The 21,787-nt window shown below is 40.5% G+C and overlaps 1 protein-coding gene across 15 annotated transcripts in view; it reads right to left on the bottom strand.

Annotated features, from left to right (window-relative positions):
- The window catches only part of heph (polypyrimidine tract-binding protein 1 heph), a 1,248,713-nt gene that overhangs the window by 404,243 nt on the left and 822,683 nt on the right, over positions 1-21,787 (bottom strand). For 3 of the 15 annotated variants that reach the window (XM_083112799.1, XM_083112798.1, XM_083112797.1), the window contains one exon: positions 20,783-20,923. The exons of the other annotated variants lie outside the window; for them this stretch is intronic. In XM_083112799.1, coding sequence (XP_082968925.1) covers positions 20,783-20,794 — 12 coding nt within the window. In that variant the 5' untranslated portion in view covers positions 20,795-20,923. The remainder of the gene's footprint in view (positions 1-20,782; positions 20,924-21,787) is intronic. 15 annotated transcript variants of the gene reach the window in all.

The following is a 21,787-nucleotide window of genomic DNA, read 5'->3' as shown; positions in this document are numbered from 1 at the left end:
ACAACGTGAAGGTTCTCGGTAATATAAAGCTACAGAAACAAAAAAAAAAAAAAAAAAAAAAAAAAAAAAAAAAAAAAAAGTGGATTTTTGTATCTTCCTACATTACGAACCGTAAATGATCTCGAATAATATATTTATCTCGAGGAGCCAACAATCCTGAGATGAAAAAAAAAGAGAGAGAGAGAGAAAGATAGAACATGAGAAAAATATTACTCTCACTAACTTAACAGCAAAAGTTCAAGTCCAACGTTTCGTCACGACACAATTAGCGATATAGATGTTATGTAGGAAAGTTAAAAGCATATACGAGGGTTGTTCCAAACGTTTTGCACACTATGTTTGGCTGAAGACGTTTTGTGTGAAAAACTCTTTGGTACCCTTCAAGATTAATTGGGAGTATTTTACTCTTCTTGCCTGCTTTGGCTAATTGCGAAGATTGGGAGTGGTTGCTGTGATTAAAGTGATGAAGAGACATCACAAATAACACCCATGCCGGGATTCGAACCAGTAACCCTTGGCGTCGTAGCGCGCTGTGCGGGCACCTTTCTGATGGGAGACATTAGTAATCAGATGCATGACGAAGTTGTCCAGCATGAATACAAGAGTTGCCAAAACGTTGAGCCGCTGAGATGAAGAAAAGTGCGGTTTACTTTGAAGGCCTGTTGCTATATTTTCTAAAATTGAGCTAAAATCCTACATCGTGAAAGAGTTTCTAAATGGGCTATATTTATATCTGTATTATAAGTGTAAAATGCTTTACGAAAGAGCCTTCACTCAATTCTAAACGACTAAGTTCTTACTGGAAAATTGACGCGGTTGTTGATTGGGTAACATTCGCTTGGCGTCACGCCTCATCAACCAATGCACGCTAACCGTCGTCCACTGCCACCCGACTCTGAAAGGCTCCCGAAACTTTCCGAGCAAATAAATTCTGATAGCCGGTGGAAGAGGAATTCTCGCGTTCCCGGATCCACATCCCGGAGATATAAAGGGAAGTTTCATTCCGGGAAGGTCCACCTGGAGGAAGCATCCAGATCACGCTTCCAGGCGACAGGAAACAGATCGGTTTGCATCCGTTACCTGGAGAACATAGGCGGGACCGGAGTTCGATATCCACTCTGGAGAAAGAGAGAAGAGAGTCTGCATACGAATTCCGCTCAGGATTTCCAAGTAAGGGGTTGAAGGGTTGGGAGGAACGCTTACATCACTTCGATTTCCATGCTCCCAGTTTTACGAATGGACAAGTAAGGGAAAGACGTGGAAGCTCATTCCGAAGGAAAAGTAGAAAGAAAAATGAGACAGCGACGCAAGAGGTAACAAAAAAAAAAAAAAAAAAAAAAAAAAAAAAAAAAAAAAAAGTGTGTGTAATCACGGGATGCAGTTTCCTCCAGCAAGGAGGATAAATTGCATCATCTCCTATTCAACAGAGATCGATCCGAGGATATTTGTTTAGGTCACACCTTAGCCATTCACCGATAAGGAAATCTATACCCCACTATTACTAGAGATACCACCGTCACTCCAATAGAAATATGCATTTGAAGCATATAAGTTTGCATTAATGACTGTCGAAACATCTGTGTTGTTTTTAGATGATGCTACATGCAATAATTTATTAGGTACTGGAATCCAGACCTACTGGGGGGGATTTGGGTGCTGTTGCTATCTCCGGGTGGCCACTCCAGGACAATGATAAAATTCAAGTGTAATTCCCGGTTTTCAAGGCGAACTTTCCAAAAATTCAAGGCTACAAGATGTTCTCTATTTCAACCTTGTGTATTACCGCCTCTCACCACCACTGCACCGCCCCCACACAAATATAGTATATTAAGTATATAAATGGTCTTTGTGATTCTAATGTATTCAAATATTCTGATTCAATTCAATTAAACGGTATATAATTTAGAATATTTAATTTAAAGTATGGAGTTTACATGTAGTTGAAGGAAAAGATTTCCCTATGTTGCAAAAAATGTATTTCTTCAGTTACAGACAAAAATCAAGTTGCACCAAGTAGCATGGTCCTTTCTCACTTTTCAACATAATTTCCAAGGCACCACAAGCATTTGTTCCATCGTTACACAAGTTTTGGAAAGCCATCTGCAAAAAAATCGGGGTCCAGGGAACGAAGAACACTTTTCACGGCTGTTTCCATTCCATCGACGTCCGTTTGAATTCTGGAGTGTAGTGACGAACGAAGCTCTCATCCTGAGTCACAATACCACAGAGAAAGTTGTTCCCTTCATTGTGGTACCGGGTCAGAGAATCCACGCAACATGTGATACGCGTCGTGAGATGTTCTGCAGCGAGTTGTCGTGGGACCCTACGCGATGAAACCTGACTGACACTGACATTACAGAGTCTCCATAAACAACAACCAGCGTCCTGTGGATGTCGATAGGAGCAAGACCATTTGCCCACTCATACCGGATCACAGAACGAATCTCTTCTTTACTCCAAAACACGTTGTTCCACCATGACTCGCTACTCATTATGGCCAGGGCATTTCTCACTGCATGACTCACGCAAATCACGTGCCGCGCACAACATTGCATTGTGTGTAAATGTAGAGGAAATACGATAGAACACATTGCTAGTTTCATTTCATTTATCGGGCTCGTACTAAAATTCCTTGAACGACCCTCATACAAATCCCAAATCTACGATTTTTGTTTTAATTATATAAGAATTTAAAACTCAAATTCACCTAATCAACTTCAAGATATCTTATGTTAAAATAATCTCCCGTCTGTCGGATAGATTGTTCTGCAGAGGACACTAACAAAGTAGACGGATTCTTTTTCTTCCTTGATATAAATAAACGATAATCTGTGAAATACTTGCCTCAAGGACATTTATACATATGCATAAACTCAATTGGATGTGGATTAATAAAAGTTACAATTTTTCACGTCTAAGGAGAAAAATTCACGCAGAATCCCCAGAGCCAAAAATTCGCGTAGCCACCATGTATCTGCCAATCCCTTCCAACGAGTATTAATATCAGTTGCCGTGTAAACTTTCTAAAGTCGTTTTCACGTTCAGAAGACACAATGGGCTCTTATGGACAATGTTTTCTTATGGGAAAATACGAGCGCGCTGTTGTGAAATTTCTCGATTTACAAATTTAGCTTACGTAAAATCGGTACCTGCAGTTTTGCAGGAAATTTTGTAGAGAATGCGATGGTGAACATAAAAAAACTGGTAACTTGCTTACATATTTTTAGATAAATTAAAAATGCAAATTTTCTGTGAAAACAAAATTTTTACATTGTTTTCATTCCTAACGTTGAAACGTGAAATTGAAGCATTCAATATGGAAAAAAATTGACACGGTTTTCTAATTGTCATAGGCGATGGTGCTGCTCAGAATTTATCAATACTTTAAAGCAAATTCGCATTAAAAAATATTGAAATAAAGTATGTGGAGATTTTTTATATTCGTGCAGTAGAAAATGTCGTCGCTGGCAATTTTTTGTTCTGTAATTCCAAGTAAAAACTTCCAGCGACAAAGTTATGGAGAAAATAATGAAATTATTTTTTATAACCACTCAAAGGTTCCCAGAAATAATACTTCCATGCATTTGGAGTTCCTTTTTAACCCGAACCGCGCGCGAAGTAAGGAGACGTTGTCTGGCCATCTTGAGCTGACTCACCGCAGTATTCCGGCTAATCACCACCAAGTTTTCGAGTTGTTATTTTATTTCCATTCAGTAAAAATATGAACTTCATGCAATTTGTTATAATAGAATTGAAATTACTTAAATTTAATAATTGACAATTATTTTCAATGCTGCTGTTGTGAGCAACATTAGTGCTGTCGCAAATACAAGTTTTTGTTTACATTACTGTCAACATTAATACTTAAATGAAGATCACCTTTCAGTTTCCAACGTACACATAAATTCATACACACCATATTAACCTTTGAGAGGCTTTCCAACACGTGACAAAATATGGGGCTTCAAGATAGAAATATGACATGCCTTGCTTGAGTCATTGACGTCTTATCAGTTCAAGTGGGCCACAACTCATTTGTTTGTTTGGGTTGCAACAATGAACTGTAACGTCCACAGTATAATATTAATAATTACATATAATTATCATTATATATACAAAATATGTAATACCTTCATTGTGAAGGAAGCTCATCATTTCCCGGCGACATGAGTTAGCGCTGAATTGGCAACACTGTGCGTTTTCTCCATAAGCGCAGTTGTGTCTTCTGAACGTGAAAACGACTTTAGGAGCAACATCGGATCCCCCACTTGCTGTGTTTGCTCGTTTAAAGAAAATAATGAACCAAGCTCCTTCCAACTTCCAAATAACATACAACTATGCTAACACATCAAAGAAACTACTGTTTAACGTCGTGTTAATGGTACCTCCACGAAGTAAACATTGTGGCTGAAAGGAAAGTAGTGAGAGTGTATACAATTTCGTAAAAAAAACTTTTCCCGGTTTTCCAAACCGGCAAGGAAAATTTCCCAGGCTAAGCCATTTGGGCAATTCACATATAGAATCTCACTATATTCCAGCTAACACCACACTCAGGTTCCTAATTTTCAATCAAGTTTTCAGAGCTTTTCATTCACATGTAAAAGAGATAGTGGGAGAATTGACTTACGGTTAACGAAGAATTCTTTCTTACAAAAAATCATAAAAAGATATCCTGTACAATACATAATTATAGCGAAATTTGTACTAAAATCTGTATTAAATTACATATGTAGCAAACACCCAAAAATTGCAACAAGAAAGTGGCAAATTTCAAAACTCACTTACGGTAGTAATTTCTACATGAAAATAGTTCAAAACATGGTATTTTAAAATTAAAAATTCTTTCTTTTTTGCCGTGTTTGTGGAAAAACCTACGTTCAGTGTTGCTAAAAAATGTTGATCTTTCCAAAAACAGGATATTTCCCGGATATTTGCGTGACTTTTCTGGGACTTCCAGACTGATATACAGGTTGGTAATTCTTTAGTTCCCATACTTTCTGACATCTTAGTGGCAAGATACTCGCGAATATGGCTTGCTACGCATCCTGTGTTGCAGACTTTGCAGGTTAAGCCAGGGGGAGACGAAATCCCGCGCCAAGATATGAAACCCGAGCTTCAAAAGAGAGGGGAACTTCTTCCAGCGGTTAGATCTTGAGCAACACAGCGATTTTATGAACAGCGCGCCTTCCTTTACCCCTTCGCTAATTAGGCCCTGTTTCTGGGAGACTGAAAGAAAAAACAAAAGGCAGCGCCCGGGGCTCCCAAGGTTGCAGAAACTCCGAAACAGAGGAAAAACGGATCCCCCAAAGTTCTCCAACAAACCCTTGTGTCACCTGGCGACGTTAAGACTCGCTACAAAGGCAACCCGATGTAGCGGAGAACAGATTAAAAAACTTCCCCCTCTTTCTTTTTAACTTTGCTGATGAACAAGAGGGAGCTCTCCCCCTCACCTGCCCCTCCCTCTAAGGAATTTCGGTGCGATACCTGAGAATTGGTAACAACCTCCTCCAAACTGCCACTGGAGAAACACAGGGTTACCGGCACACTATGGAAGGATAGAAACTAGTCAACGGGTTGCAATTACTGACAGTCACTGACCAAATACTGACTTAATAATGGCCAATTTACTTGCAGCCTATGGATAAATTAACATTTTAAGATTGAATCTGAGTTTTCATTAGCAAAAGATTACCTGGTATTCAGCATCCCCACAGTACGAGTAGGTTATGGTAAACGTTTTAACTGATTTTATTTATTGAGTTATTGAGTTGTCCACTTTATGCACAGGAAGGCTAATCGGGACTGAACTTACAGTTTAAAGTTGGATCCGAACCACTGCGTTGCCACAGGAACCCAGACCACTTGATTACAAGGCGACGACGTTACCACTACGACATCGGGGAGGCCAAAATGAACAAAACATTATATTCTTATCAAGACAATGTTTTCATTATTGTACTGTCTGTTTTAATTTTGTATATTAAAAAAACATTCAAGGAGTTATTAGTTACTAGTTATTTCAACGCCATACTTAAACCTGTGGTGAAAATTTGAACTCTTATTTCATCAACATTTGCTTCTCCATGGTCTCCATAGGACTCTTGGGCAGGGGATATTTAATTCTAAGCGCCACATTTACACCTGGTGGTAAAAATTTCAACTATTTCTTTTTCGTCACCATTCGCTTCCCCAAGGTGTTTATATCCTCTACAGCAAGTATCATCCCAGTCCGTTGCTTTGACTTCGTTCTAGAGAAGGGGAAATCTTAATTCGCAGCTCCACATTTCCACCTGGAGCTGAAAATTTCCTATTTTTCTTTCGTCAGCATTCGCTTCTCCATTGTCTCCATAGGCTCTGTACCAAGTTTCAGCGCAATCTGTCGCACGGAACGGGCTCCAGAGGGCTCTTGGGGAGAATAAATTTAATTCCAATCGCCACATTTACACCTGGTGGTAAAAATTTCAACTATTTCTTTTTCGTCAGCATAGCCTCTATATAAAGTTCCAGCGAAATCTGTTGCATGGAGCGGGCTCCAGATGGCGAGTTTAACTTGTGGCCACCCCCAAGACCAAGATTTTACACTACCGCAGACCAGCATCGCATCCAGACAAAGCGCCAGAAAACAACTTACCGGCCAAACGCACTTCCTTTGTTCTGAAGACCCTGGGTTAAATGGATAGCCGTCGCTTCAGAAACCCGTCATATCCTTCCTTTTCATACGGATAAAAAATATATACATGCGCGCACCCTAATGCATTAGCAGGGTAAACCAATTTGCTTCCTCGAACATCAAAAACCTCACAACGTCCCGTCTGATGAAGATTAATATTTCGGCAACAATGAGAACTCTGTGAATATGTTATTACCGGTTTAGCCTTCCTCTTGTAACAAACAAGGAATCGCATGGTAAATTCATTTTGTCCGGCATCAGAGAGAGCTAAGCTGCTGTTTCGTTATCACTGGGGCGGAAAAAAAAAAGGAACTCGCGTGTTCCATTATCTAGGTAATTCCCTTTCTGCAGAACAAGACTAGGCAAAAATTTCGCGAAAAAACAGACTTTTTGGTTTAATCTCCCTGTTCTGGAGAAATCTCAGTTAGAGCGCCACAAGGAACGTCTTCCCCCTTTGCAGAGGTCCCGGGGAAGTTTAAGAGGATTACAGCCAGGTCTATCTAATATGTAACGTGCAGGCACAGGGAGCAGAAGCTCACTGGGTGCAGCTGAAAGGTGTTAACCGCGTCGGCGTCTTTGAAGTGAGTGGGGGTGCCGAATGCAGTAACGTGCGCCACGACGACAGGGGGTTAGAAGTTGAAACTGTGGGGTACAAGCAACATCTCCTCAGAGATTTATCTTCAACATGAATGCAAAACGTTTAATATAAAATATTAACCCTTCCTTCATTGTGCATATATGAAATGCCAATAAAAAACATATTGCGCCACGAAGCTCAACAACTGAAATACTTCACCAGACTAACATTAGTTCAAGAGGGACCCGAACAGATGACAATTAAAATATTCAATAACCTCCCAAATGATACAAAAGCGTAAAGTATGACAAGATTAAAAAACAAATTGAAAAACTATTATCAAATCAGGAATATTACAGCGTTAGTGAATTAGTGAATACTTAAATTGTAAATTAATAATATTTTTGTAATTAAATTTTATCCGAACTGTACTGAACCCTCCAAATACCAATGAATATGGATTTACATGGAGTAGTGAAATTCAAAAATTCAATTCATATGTTTTCATTACTTTACTGTACGGTTCCAATCTGTAGTAAAAATGTCCAGTTGAATACATTGTAAACAAAGATGATACGGTACCAGAGCAAAGTAGAAAGCAGAGGTCCAAATTATTAGTACTTACGGAAAGCAAGCGTGATACTTTATCAATACAAAAATAGTCTTCAATCGACTGGGGAAAAATTACAAGAAGGGTGTCTTACGGTTCACTGGACTGGAAAAAAAGTTGTATAGCTCCAAAATGAAATACAGAAAAAATATTAAATAAGTGTCACGAAGAAACAAAAAATACTGATCTTATTGTCCATTTTTAGACCAAGATTGAAAAATAATTATTACTGAAATTCTTTACCATTTTCCAAGTTCGTGAATTGATTGATTGTATTATTGTTTTAAGTCCACTTTATGTACATATATGTTCATCGAATCTGGACCTACAGTGTAAAATGGGATCCGAACAACTGTGCGATGTGCTTCCACCGGGTATCGATTGATTGATTTAAAAAAAAAACTTGTCCGTCAGCCATTTTGTGCCCTTCAATGTACACGGGGAAATATTCCCTTATCTAAAATTCTTACTTAAAGGTTAAAACAAGGGTTGTAAGAAGCCCCCTTGAAAACTGGAAGGTTGCACAAGACAAGAACAAACTAAAAACTTCCTCACAGGCAGTGGAAGAGACCACCTCTTCGCAAAAAGCTACAAAACATTTGTCAAAACACAGTCATTTCCCAACATGGAAGCTAAACACTTGGGAAGATGAAAAGTCTGCCTGAGGAAAGCAAATTCAATAGGAATATGCCGAACTCCTAAAACAACACCGGGAAGTCTGGATATGGATAAAACAGATGTATAAGGGTTGCCCAAATGAAAGTGAGACACTTGTTTCTCTTCTGTAATGATTTATTGGTTGGAATATATGAACATACAGGAAGTAAAAGTGCTGCATGGGTGACGTATTCTCTACACATAGTCACCTTGTTTGTTCAAGCAAGTGTCCCAGCGTCACAAGGGTGACCCTGAACGAAGAACGTCCGTGGTTGACTGGGGAACCAATCTTCAACGGCGTCACTGACCTCTGCATCGTTGGCGAACCGGCGGCCCTTCAGATGTTTATATAGTTGCTCGAAGATGTGGTAGTCGCACGGCGAGAGATCGGGGCTGTAGGGAGGATGGTCGACGACTTCCCAGCGGAAACGCCACAGCAGATCACGACACACCTGTGCAAAATGAGGGCGTGCGTTGTCGTGTAACAGAAGAACCCCATTTGACAAAATGCCAGGTCGCTTACTCTTGAGGGCCGATTTCAGTTTGTTTAGGGCAGTGTGATTGATTTGAAGTCCTCGACATCCTCCCTACAGCCCCGATCTCTCGTCCTGCGAGTACCACGACTTCGAGCCGGTTCACCAACGATGCAGAGGTCCGTGACACCGTTGAAGATTGGTTCCGCAGTCAACCACGGACGTTCTTCGTTCACGATATCCATACTCTTGTGACGCGCTGGGATACTTGAACAGACGAGGCGACTATGTGTAGAGAATATGTCACCCATGGAGCACTTTTACTTCCTGTACGTTCATATATTCCAACCAATAAATCATTACAGAAGAAAAACAAGTGTCCCACTTTCATTTGGGCAACTCTTACACTTTTCCAAAATATTCAAGAGAAGGAAGTTGTGCTGGAACACGTACAATGTCTACCCTGGAGAACCGGGACAGAGCAAACTGGAAAATAGGGCCTTGAAAGAAGAGTTTACTAGAGTGAAGTTGTTTACCAGTTCCAAGACAAGGTAGGGGGTTCCTCTTACAAGTTAGTACCAAAATACACAATCATAATGAAGGTTCGCGTCCCAACAATACCTCCTCTCGTAGGATGTGGCAGGCACAGCCTTCCCAATCTCGCTCCAGGTGGCTCTGCAATAGCAAAGCCATCCATCCAGCTCCGGTGACACGTACCTTGGAACCAGGACGGACGCCCCATCGGAACTCCACGAACTAATTGATTCCTTCATCTCTATCTCCCCCGCGGCGAGAGGAGGGCATTCATTGTCCGGTAATAACCTTGCCCCCCGCGGAGTTCACCTGCTATTAGTGCACAAATCGACACTTCTTTCGTCCTTCGCCCCTTCTCATTTCATTCTTACCTCGCGCATTGTCCTCACGCGAGATGGATGGGCCTTCTCCTTGCTCAGATAAAGTTTGCGCAGCTTCTCTCGTCGTGGACCAAAATAACCGCTGCGGGAGGTGACCTATCATTATCTTCCTTTTACACATGTACCGCAACGATGAGTGATGATTAGACTAAATTGATCACAGGACATCTGTATGTGAACTCTCACTTGCGATCAGTGAACGAGGTTCAATCTCTTTTAACCGTAGATGGCAACACCTGTTTTGGGACATTTCCACCCGTTTTGAAAGCAGTCTCCAACCCAGCTAGCGCACCTCAATGTGACGTCACGACGATACACACCAAAATTTTAAAACTTACCTACCGCTTTGCGATGGAATATCCAATGCTGTCGCATAAGGAAAAAGCCACGTTACGGGTTGGTTTGGACTGAATCTTGCTCTGTTGACTACTCATGACGTCACCTCTGATACGGACCATGGTATATGGAAGCTCTATTTCCGAATGTGTGCACTATCCGTCCACATGGGCTATCCGCATATTATGTTGTTCGTCATTTTCGTATTTCACTGTGCAGATTTTTTTACAAATCCTGTTCTATCCGGATATCCGAATTCTCCATTGCATCCGAAACGGATAACACCACCCTGCATTTTTTTGTAAAAAAAAAAAAAAATAGGATGATTTGAAATCAATAGGCGATTCTGGAAGTATTTTGAATGCTAATTACGAAAATAACATCCATTTTACCCCATCACGTCAGGATCTTTCACAATTTCACAATCAAAATTCTCATATTCGCCTATCTATTACAGAACGCAATAAAATAAATGTAAACAAAGGATTTTTCCCTAGATCATGATTTCTCTCCACGTCATTAAGTTCAATCAACACACTACATTATAACATTGAGTTTTGGACATTTTGTGAAGGAAATTTTTATGAGGCATTTCGACAATGGAACGTACATAATCAAAGTTTACAATTTTCATATCAATGTGTCTTGTGAAGATGGAAGGTGGATTAAATGCTTACCATTCTATGTGCATTTATAGTTTGAAATTGCTTGATTTGTATTGTAGAAAGCCAATATTTTACGATCACCTAAACTGAGCCATCTGGAAATTATGGAACAACACATTTTATTGTGAAATTAAGGCAGTTAATATATTGCTATTCTCTGAAAAAACTACACGTGATGGGTAAAAATGGATTTCATTTTTGGAATCAGCATGCTGAAATTATTCAGGGACAAGAGTCATCTGTGAGTCATCCAAACCCATGCAGGTCTGTGTAATTAGAAATCCGGATTGTGTGGCTATCCCTATCACACAACACATTTTTAATAACTAAAATTTCCATTTAACTCGTCACAAAATTAGTAACAAAATAGAATAATTATGCATTTCAGTACACTCATAAATGTACAAAAATAATGAAAACCCATCTGGCGGATCGACAAGTATATAGTAATAATGCTACTAAATTTGGATTAAAATTTCTATTGGTTTATAATAGTTGTTACCGTACTAGGGCTAGGATTTTGACCAATTTTTTTTTTTTTGGGGGGGGTAAGGCAGAAACATTGCATAAGTAGATAGGAATGTGTTTTACACGTAAGTGAATTAGTTGGGATGCCTTTGTTATGGCATTTTTTTGAATTTTTTGGAGTAAAGGTCATTTTTTTAAAATTTTCAAACAGTTTGTGTCATTTTTTCTAAATTTTGGTGAGAGAAGGGGCATGTTACATGCAAATGTAACCCTTTGAAGGAGAGAGGTTCCCGACTCTCGTCTCATTGCCTTCAGCGCAGTTCTGAACGACTGTCTTTGAAGAAACAAAGAAATTCTGTGCAGTATTGTTGATACAAGCTGTTGTGTAACAATTCAATTCTCTTGTCCGACAACCTACAATCATTCACTTTTGAAAATTTGCATATGATGTTCGTTGTGTACTGCAACTCATTACCATACGCAATGAACATGTGATAGATACTGTAACGTTGATTTGTAATTTGAATCTCTCTTTGTAGTTTATAAATGTTTCAGAATTTTTAGGTCATTTCTCTAAGTTTATAGGGCATTTTCGTGTATGTATTAGGTCTTAAATGCGTTATTTAATCCTAGCCATAGTTATTACTGAGTAACAATCATAAGCATTATTATTAACATTTCTGCTATTCAAGTTTTGTCGATGGCCTGACCCCACTACAAACATTTCTGTAGACGCTCAGGAACAGGATGAAGAGTTTCAGAAGAATTCAAGAAATAAAATCGGAAGGTATGAAGAAGAAAATAATGGTTTGAAGTCGTACAGAATGTTTGGAAAGATGACAACGTCCAACCCACATATTTTGCTAAATCTCGGAATCCCAACTTCTTAGCGCACAATACGATAGCTAGGAGGATGACGTAGCGAAGGAGGACCCTGACTATGTAAAACACTCACCTGCGAGCTCATCCTGCATACCGAGAGTTCCAATCTGGTCTCTAGTACAACATAACTACCCCCTTCTCTCCTCTAACTACCCGGAGGAAATACAGAGACATTTTTAATTAAGTTTCCCGGCGGATGTTTTGCTTCGGGAAGGAAGAAGAATCATCCGAAGATACCTCCAGAGGAACGGAATCCGCTCCGAAAATCTTGCCAGGAGGGAGACAAAATAAAAAGGATTCCTGGAGGCTCCAGGAAAGAGAATCTTCCAGAAGCCGCGGTTCCGATCCCTGGGGCGAAATGTCAACTGCAAAACTGTTTCAATTACAGCGGCGCCTGCCAGTCCTCGAAACAAGGATGTCTCTCTCTCTCTCTCTCCTTCTCCCCCCGGATCCGAACCAGCGCCGCCGACAAAAGAGGGGAAAAAACAATGAAGTCCATTTACTTTCTCGTCCTTCTGCTCCCTTCAGGTTGGTTAGGAAGGTTTCTCGCCGGAATTGCTTCGCCTTCGTTCTTCCGATCACCGAAGGAGCATGTTTAAGTTATTTCACGTCTGGCGCTGGGGAGAGGCACGGAACCATGACAGAGAAACAATCTTGCGGGTGGAGAATTGCGACAACGGCTGATTGGCCCTTGCCGGGCGAATTTGCACGTGTTCCCTTCATTCTGCATGTCTGCGAGTCCCTTTAACGGTTCAAACTTACACATTCATGCACAGCTTTACGGTAAAAATGAAAAAGCTCGAAAAAAGTGCCATTACAAAGGCATCTCGGACGCTGCAAGAACTAGTCGACAGTGAAAGATTACATATTAACCTTAGCTTACTTCAGAGATATGGGGATGTGCAAGGCCCACCGCGTCTTGTATTTCGATTTTTCAACTATCAATATTTCTATTAAAACATGAAAATAAACGTGTTCCCAATATTCGTGTATTAGTTTTGTTCATAAAAGCCTAAAGAGAACTACAGAGGACCCAGAATTCACATGGTGGCCTACCAACCCCACCCCCAAGTAGTTCAAAGTTTCACCACCAGGTGGAAGTGTGGCGCTGAATTAACCAAAGTCAAACTTTTAAAACTTTATCTCCAGGTTGTGTCGGTACAGCAGGGTTCAAACTACGCGCCGTCAACGTGAAACACCCTCTGAAAGCGTAACAGCGTGTTCAATGATCGCACGAGGAGTTTTCCGGAATGTTGACTGGCACAGGTTTCGGCGCCGCATTTCCACCTGGTGGTGAAAAGTTGAACTTTCTTTTTTTTCTCATCATTCGCTTCCCCATGGTCTTCATTGCCACTATACCAAGTTTCACAGCAATCTGATGCTTCGAACGAGCTCCGGAAGGCTCCTGCCACCTAATATTTCCCTATCTTTAATCCCAACTATTGCTGATTATAAAGATGCTTCGTCTGCCGTTACAAGCGCGTGGTGCAACCCTTCGGATAACCACCAAGCCCCTAAGTGGGAGCTGATAGCTCCTTAAAATCTTTTAATTACTTCAGTGCGCCCGCATTCCTGCGCCGCGCTCGGACCTTCAAACTCGACTAGAAAGTTACACACCTAAGTTTTTCGCGGAAACTACTTGCGCCGAGCAGTAAGAGACCATCACTCGAAAACCCATACCCAAGGGGGAAGCAATATTACCGCGAGCCGCGAAAAAAAAAAATGAACGTTTATCGCATTCCCGACTCCGCGCGGAAGACCGTCTTAGCGCCGTCGAATGGTCCGAGTCGCGAAAACGCTGTACAGGCTGTAAAACAGGGCTTTTACACGGGGGAGAGCGTCCTACAAAAGACTGTCGTTACGGACGCACTCGTAAAAGTACGGGGGGACATCAAGGTGGAACAGTGTTGCCACAATTTCCCTTTTAAAGGTGAAAAATTTCCCACTTCTGGTTATTTTTTTCCTTCGACATAAAAAAAATGAAATTAGTAACGACAAAACAACAATATCGGCTCAAAATTTACGAAAAATATTGGTGTAACATTGTACATTTTTCGAAAAATACGAAAATTGTAAATTATTTCAATTCCGGTCAGGGAGGGAAAATCAGCAAGCATAAATGGGTTATGGACCGTATAGAGCCATTTTATCATTAAAGTATTTATTTCACTTCGGTCCTGGAACATTTTCCGGATCAATTCAAATACGGAAACAATACCCAACTTGGACCGGATTTAAATTGTGCGAGTGAAAAAAAGTTCCGGTCCTCTTACGGAACTCATTAGAATTTATGGTTCCCTGGACCTTTTAACAACCTTGACAAGTACCAATGCGTTCATACTAGTTAGAGTTGACGAGCTATATCTTTGCGCGTGAACTCTGCCCAAGCCCGGCTGCGCAGTAGCAAAGTGGAGGAGGTACCGGCTGCGCGTCATTATCCTTGCTTTCTGTCCTTGCTGTCGACCACCCAAAGGGTGAGTAGGTGGCAACTACATAAACGTCTCACACACACACTACGCGGAGTAGCCAAGGTCACCCGCAAAAGATACAGCTCGTCAACTCTAGTTATCACAAAAAATGTTAACATACGAGTATATCATGGAAAAGGGACTGATCTTCCCACATCTAAAATGTGAAAAAGGTTATGGGTTAGTCTCCAAGAGCTTTAACTTGCCATGCAAATAACTTCAAATTTCTGTCCAATCTATTTCCTTATCTGCTCAAATTTCGCTTGAATTTCCCTGCGCCGAGGAATTTCCCTTCGTCTGGCAACACTGGCGTGGAAGTGAGACCCGTTTCGCGGGGTCGGAAACTGTGTTGCCTTGCAAGTAATCCATTATTCATTGCCCCCACCTCCCCCCTTCGGCTGCGGGCCATTACTTTAATCACCCATTCGTCCCTGCCGAACGTGCAGTCTGGTACCCGCTTCATAATTTCACTGTTGAAAAAAATACCTCCCCAGTAAAATGGGTACTGGCTGCTTGTGGAAGCACATCTGACATGGCCTCTTAAAAGGTTTACCAAAATGTGAACCGCAAGCCAACTTTAAAGCAGGGCTGAACAAACTACAGCTAGGGGCTATGCGACATATCGATAACATCGTCGGTGGCAATATTACCTGTACTGACGTCAGTACTTTGGTTATCGATATCAGTCAATACCCAATGTAGCTACAGCCCGCGGGCTCATGTATTTTTGAGAGTACACTTTTTGGTAAAATTACTACGTAGTACAGCATGTTATAGAAGTTCAGCAGGATTCTAAAAAGCTATAATTTTATAGTAATGAGTTTCTTATAACGAAATATTCTTTTTTATCCAGAGGAAACTTTAAAATTTTGTTCTGTCCACACTGCTGAATGAATGTGCACATGATCATGCAATCACATGATTCCAAGACGGTATCTATGCATGGAAAAGAGAATCCACACCTTGGCCCGCAAAGTCACCAGACCTTAAGCCTTGCAATTACTGGCTGTGGGGACATGTCAAGACCCACTTATTTGCACAGAAACCGACAAGATCTTGACGACCTGATGTTCAAGATGCGTGATGTGATTCACATTCCGGAGGAGCATCACATTCCGGAGGAGCATCGTCAGAACGCAATTCTCAGATTCAAACTAAGATTGCCAGAGTGTTTGGAAGTGAATGGTGCCCAGCTGGAGATCTGGCAATGAACCAAAGCACATCAAACGTTAATTCTAAAGTTTGCTCTGTGTAACAAACAATATTTCGTTGTAATTAACCTATTACTTTGAAAGTTATAGGTTCTTAGAATCCTGCAGGACTTTTAAACACATTGTACATCTCTTGAGTAATGTGTATTTGCGTATACATATCCGAGTTAGGCTACATAAGTTATGAAACTAAGGAAAGAACGATGTAATAGAAATTATATATCATGTATCTTAGCATTGAAGTAACTAGAGGTTTATCTTCAGGAGCCAAATTTGATGGATTCTGATGTACAGTCACGGACACTTCTGGGCTGAAACACTGCCACTAACTTTCAATGGAATTGTTACAAGCCAGAAATGTCCGTGCGTGTACAACTTGTTTGCGTATATGAGAAACTAGAAATACCAATGTCCACTGAGAATGTCTGAGTGGAAGGGGGGACCCGGTGCACCAACCACGCTCATTACGCTTTGGTATCCTAGCTAACGAGCAGTGGCAACCGAAAGTATTTTCTCGGTGCTAGACAAGTAAAGTGAAAAGAACTAGCGGATCCATAGCAACAGCGGCGAACGGGCTTAATGTTGCTGACCACAGTCTTTCGAGACAAATCCTAGAGTGCACAAACACGGTCTTATCTTTCAGGAATCGAGACATTCGAACTGCTTTCGAGTTCGGCCAGATCTTTATTTGCGGGCATGCAAGTGGAGTTCACATTCAGACTTCTGTGAATCCCCCTTACGTGCCTGATCTTGCTTGAATTTAGTTGGGCAACTTTTGCTAGAACTTTTAAGTCAGAACTGTAAACTTGACGAATGGGGAAATATATGCCTGTAAAGAAGTAATTGATACGGCTAAATACATTGCTGCAGCGGCCCTTTGTTGGGATGAAAGGGGGCATGAAGTATGAAACCACGCATCACGTTCTCGCGAAACTTCCGTCCGGCAATGCGATCCCTTCGATGCAAGGAATAGTCCCACAGTACTTACTTAAAATGTAGCGATTTTCCAAGTTGAGCATCAATTCAGGTGAACCTTTGCAAGTTGCCGTGTCCAACTTTCTTGTGCCTTTAGAACTTGTGTTTCACAAGAAGTAACTACGCGTTAGGGAGAAACAAGCCGAGTCATTCATACATTTTCTTCTGGGCGAGTGAAGCCAACCAAGGCCACGGCGGCAAAGAGGTACACACGGGAAGTTTTGTAATAAACGCATCACCGTGCGTGGGCAAAGTAGTTCCTTAGTAGGAACGTCGTTTATTTACACTATGCCAGGATTGCTAAAGGTCGAGGAATTATAAATTCAATTCCGGTCCAGGGTAGAAAATCAGCAAGCGTAAACGGGCTGTGGACCGCAAAGAACTTGTAAAGTAATTGAATTCGTCCAGGAACATTTTTTTCCGGATCAATTTAAATACGGTCCAGGAACATTTTTTTCCCGGATGAATTTAAGTGCGGTCCAACTTCGGTACTGAAAAGAAACAATACGCAACTTGGACCGAAGTAAAGTTGTGTGAGAAAAATTGTTCCCGTCCTGTTGCGCAACCCAATAGAACCTATTAGAATTTATGGGTTCGTCGACCTTTAACGACCATGCAGCATGCCCGGTCATTTTCTTAAAAGGAAAACTTTATATTTTAGCAGTTCTTGCAGAGAAATAAGCCAGTCACATTTTCACTTACCTTTCATCTATTATTTCTTTCTTCCTGATCTTTTTTTTAATGGTCCCTGGTAGGATATTCCGAAATCCGAAAAATTACATGTGCGTAGAATTCCTTCTAGAGAGTTCTTTGTTTCCGAGACGTATCTAACAGACTGACATGGCCACAAAACAACTGAGAATATTTAGGCAACAGCGAAAGCAAATCGCACAAAGATTCACGTGAATGCTCTAGATACATCGTTTGTGGACCTATGGGTAGGGACGAAGTTTTCGTTTTATATTTTCCTACATTTCAGTGTTATTAATATAAAATCGATGTTATTTTTACATGCATTTTTACTGTTCCTTCTAGTTCTAGATTTTCATATTTTAGTTCTGAAAAACTTACATTATTTTAGTTTTAATGGAAAAATAAACATGGCTTACCTATGTGAGAAGGGGCGAAATTTCTTCAATTTTGAAAACTATTTCATCACATCAGTCACTAAATGAAATGTTTATTGAATTTCCCTGAAAATTTTCCCGTTCCTACGAAACTTCCCAAGAGCGAATTGTACTCGTATTTCAGGACGAGCTTTAACACTGAGTCATGTCTGTGCCAAGGTGCAATGAGGCGTGGCAATCTCTTTTCAATCTAACTATCACCAGCTAGACTGCAAATGATAGATGTAATATCGCTTCTGGTAGTTTAATTTTGAACAAAAGAAGTGCTATCCCCAATTCACATTGCATATTTAGCGGCGTTTTTCGCGTTAAAGCGGAAAATTCGGTGTTATTCTTTAAAATGGCATATTTCGCGATTCCGAAACCCCGAAAACTTTCCTCCTTTACCTACCCAAATACATTTTAAACTTTGATTTCCTTAACTTTTCGATGTTATCGTTAAAACTAAAACTTCTCGTCGCTAGTGAGTTTCATGGGTCGCGAAGTCGGGCTCGAAAATTTATTTACTGTGTCTTAAAAACCAATTACATTTAATTACTAAGATACATTGTTTTAACAATTTAAATTCAACACGTGTTGTACTAAGATACATTGTTTTAACAATTTACATTCAAGACGTGTTGTACGTGGTTTCTGTAAGCTGCTCTACATGTTATTCGCGGTCTATCATTGCTTTTATCGGCATATCTGAATAACAGCAACTGTGTTTAGTTACATGTTAGACTAGAGTATTAATCAGTCTATTAAATTGCATATTTTCTTTTCTAGAATGAAGTATGTGTAATTTGTACGGAGCGGAAGTTGATGACTTAAAATATAGGTATATGACCTATAGAATGTCCTAAAAAATTGGAAATATGACGTAAAAAATGCAAAAAATTACCACTAAATTTGTTAGTTTCAGGTTAAAAATTGAAATGAAAAGGAAATTAAACAAAATGCAATCTTGCTTTTTAAAAAAAGGCACCAAATGAAAGCACACGCACATTCAATTAAAATATGCAACGAGGATTTCCAATGGAAATAACAATCATTTTTAAACAATTTAATGAAAAAGCTCGTAAATTGCAATCCTGCGAGATATATAGTGGAACCACGAGCAAAACAACCTGCGCAGACCCGCGACTCCTGTGCACCGTACCCTCGCGAGTAGCGGAGGGGGAGAGTGGACCATGCTTCCTTATGGTCCCAAGGTTTTTTTTCCTTGTGGTCGATCTATACCATATAGGCCTATGTTCTCCTTGGTGAAAAGACTCAAGAATATTACCAAAATGAAAGAAGTGACAAAATATGACGAAACAATACACCAAATATTGCGAAAAATGATGGGAAAATGCCGAGAATCGGGGAAAATAACCTGAAAATTGGCAAAAAACAAAAATCACTTTAAAATTACCTTTTTTGGTTTCTAGACGAAGTGTAATACTGTCTATAATTAATGGGCATCGTGTCAGAGATGTCAGAAAAAAGATGACATTTCATCAACTTCCGCTCCCTAGTAATTTGTTTCAGCAAGCGTAAAAGAGGGTTTCTCAAAGTACTCGATGTTAGTAAAATTTTATTAAAAACTTTGAGCACACCCCTACAAATGATTCCTCCGGTGTCCATGCTTATGGGCCCCGTGAGGTGTAATATCCTTCAAGGTGGGTCCCAGACAACTGTTCTTTCAGATTTTGGAATATACTGGGCGAGTCTTTTAAAAGAGGCCCCGTGGAAAATGTGCTCCTTGCTTGTAGGCAACCCTGGTACACCGAAGAGAAGAGCGGGGCAGAGAACAGTCCAGGATATGTCCTGTCATATCATGTTGTTGAATATGCTTGGCACCGATATCCTGGACTGTTCTCTAACCCGCTCTTCTCTTCGGTGTACGAAGGTTGCCTACACGCACGGGGCGCATTTTCCACGGGGCCTCTTTTAAAAGACTCACCCAGTAATAGCTGTTCTTTGACAGGAGAGGGAAAATCGAAAACTTTTGCTTTGTCGTCGGCCAAAGGTCCAGCCGTCTTACATTAAGAAGTGAAAAAGCAAGATAGTGACGTCACACACACACTTTTGTACAGTCAGAGGGAAACTGTTGGGAACTACTTGGAAAAAAGCTCTAAATTTCTAGTATACACGCTACCCCCAAAACACTGTTACATTACCTGGCTTGTGTGCAAAAAAAAGGAATAAGAATTTTAGGGTGCTTTAATAATTTCATAACGACGACAATCTCAGCGTACTTCAAAGTGTACAGGGTGACCAATGAACTGGAAAAGCAATCTAATTCAACTTTTGAATACAAAGTTCAGTAAATATTTCCGACCTTATGTTCCTACATCGCTTCTCCGTTATTTCCAAGCGTAGTATTTATCCTTCATTCTACGTAAAGAACCGTATAATAAATTATGGACACCCTGTATAAATGCTACACGTTCTAGGATGGCCTCAAAATCCGGAAAACTGATATACAAATAATTCTGATATCCTGATAATCCGAATATCCGAACATGAGGAATAACAGAATATGTTGACAGCCCGTGAAACTGATAAAACGATATAACTGCCCGGATAAGGCACACATTCGGATAATCAGAATATCCGGAGTATACGAATACCAGGATAATCAGGACACCAGCATATCCGATATCCGGATTTGGCCATCACTACCAGTAACCGGTGCGGTGACTGGCAACGTCGCTTAAGGAGAAACGAAGAGTTGTTATGCGTACGCCCTCTTCCGAAAGTAACGACAAACATCTGCACATACCTTGGCCCTCATCGTCCGAAGATCCACGAAGGGGTTCGGCACCTGTGTGTTTATGGGCGCCAGCTTGACAGATTTCCTCTACTGGCCACGAAACACTCCTTCCTCCTCCTATACACCCAACTCCGCAACTGGTTAACCTACCTGGAAAGAGAGAAAAAAGGGAAATTTAAGTCGGAGAAAAAACAAAAAGTTTCTCTGCTAAAGCTAACTACTCACATATTTGGCATTAACAACGAAACGTGGGAAACTTTTCGAGGTATAGCCACTGGATGGGAAAAAAAGGGTAAATTGAAAGCAGGGTTGTTAGAGGTCCAGGAATTTTATATAAATGCAATTCCGGTCCAGGAGAGAAAATCAGCAAGCGTAAATTAGTTCAGGACCGCAAAGAACCTTTTTATCTGTAGTGTTTCAATTAGGTCCAGAAACCTTTTTTTCCGGATGAATATAAATACGGTCCAGGAACATTTTTTTTCCGGATGGGCATAAATAAATACGGTCCAGGAACATTTTTTTCCGGATGGGCATAAATAAATACGGTCCCGGAACATTTTTTTTCCGGATGGGCATAAATAAATACGGTCCAGGAACATTTTTTTCCGGATGGGCATAAATAAATACGGTCCAGGAACATTTTTTTCCGGATGGGCATAAATAAATACGGTCCAGGAACATTTTTTTCCGGATGGGCATAAATAAATACGGTCCAGGAACATTTTTTTCCGGATGGGCATAAATAAATACGGTCCAGGAACTCTTTTTTTCCGGATGGACATAAATAAATACGGTCCAGGAACTCTTTTTTTCCGGATGGGCATAAATAAATACGGTCCAGGAACATTTTTTTTCCGGATGGGCATAAATAAATACGGTCCAGGAACTCTTTTTTTCCGGATGGGCATAAATAAATACGGTCCAGGAACATTTTTTTTCCGGATGGGCATAAATAAATACGGTCCAGGAACTCTTTTTTTCCGGATGGGCATAAATAAATACGGTCCAGGAACA

Source organism: Lepisma saccharinum, chromosome 26 (assembly GCF_977018435.1).
Source record: "Lepisma saccharinum chromosome 26, izLepSacc3.1, whole genome shotgun sequence".
NCBI classification, from domain to species: domain Eukaryota; kingdom Metazoa; phylum Arthropoda; class Insecta; order Zygentoma; family Lepismatidae; genus Lepisma; species Lepisma saccharinum.
Note: the sequence above shows the minus strand (reverse complement) of the source record. Positions and strands in the feature narration are given on the sequence as shown.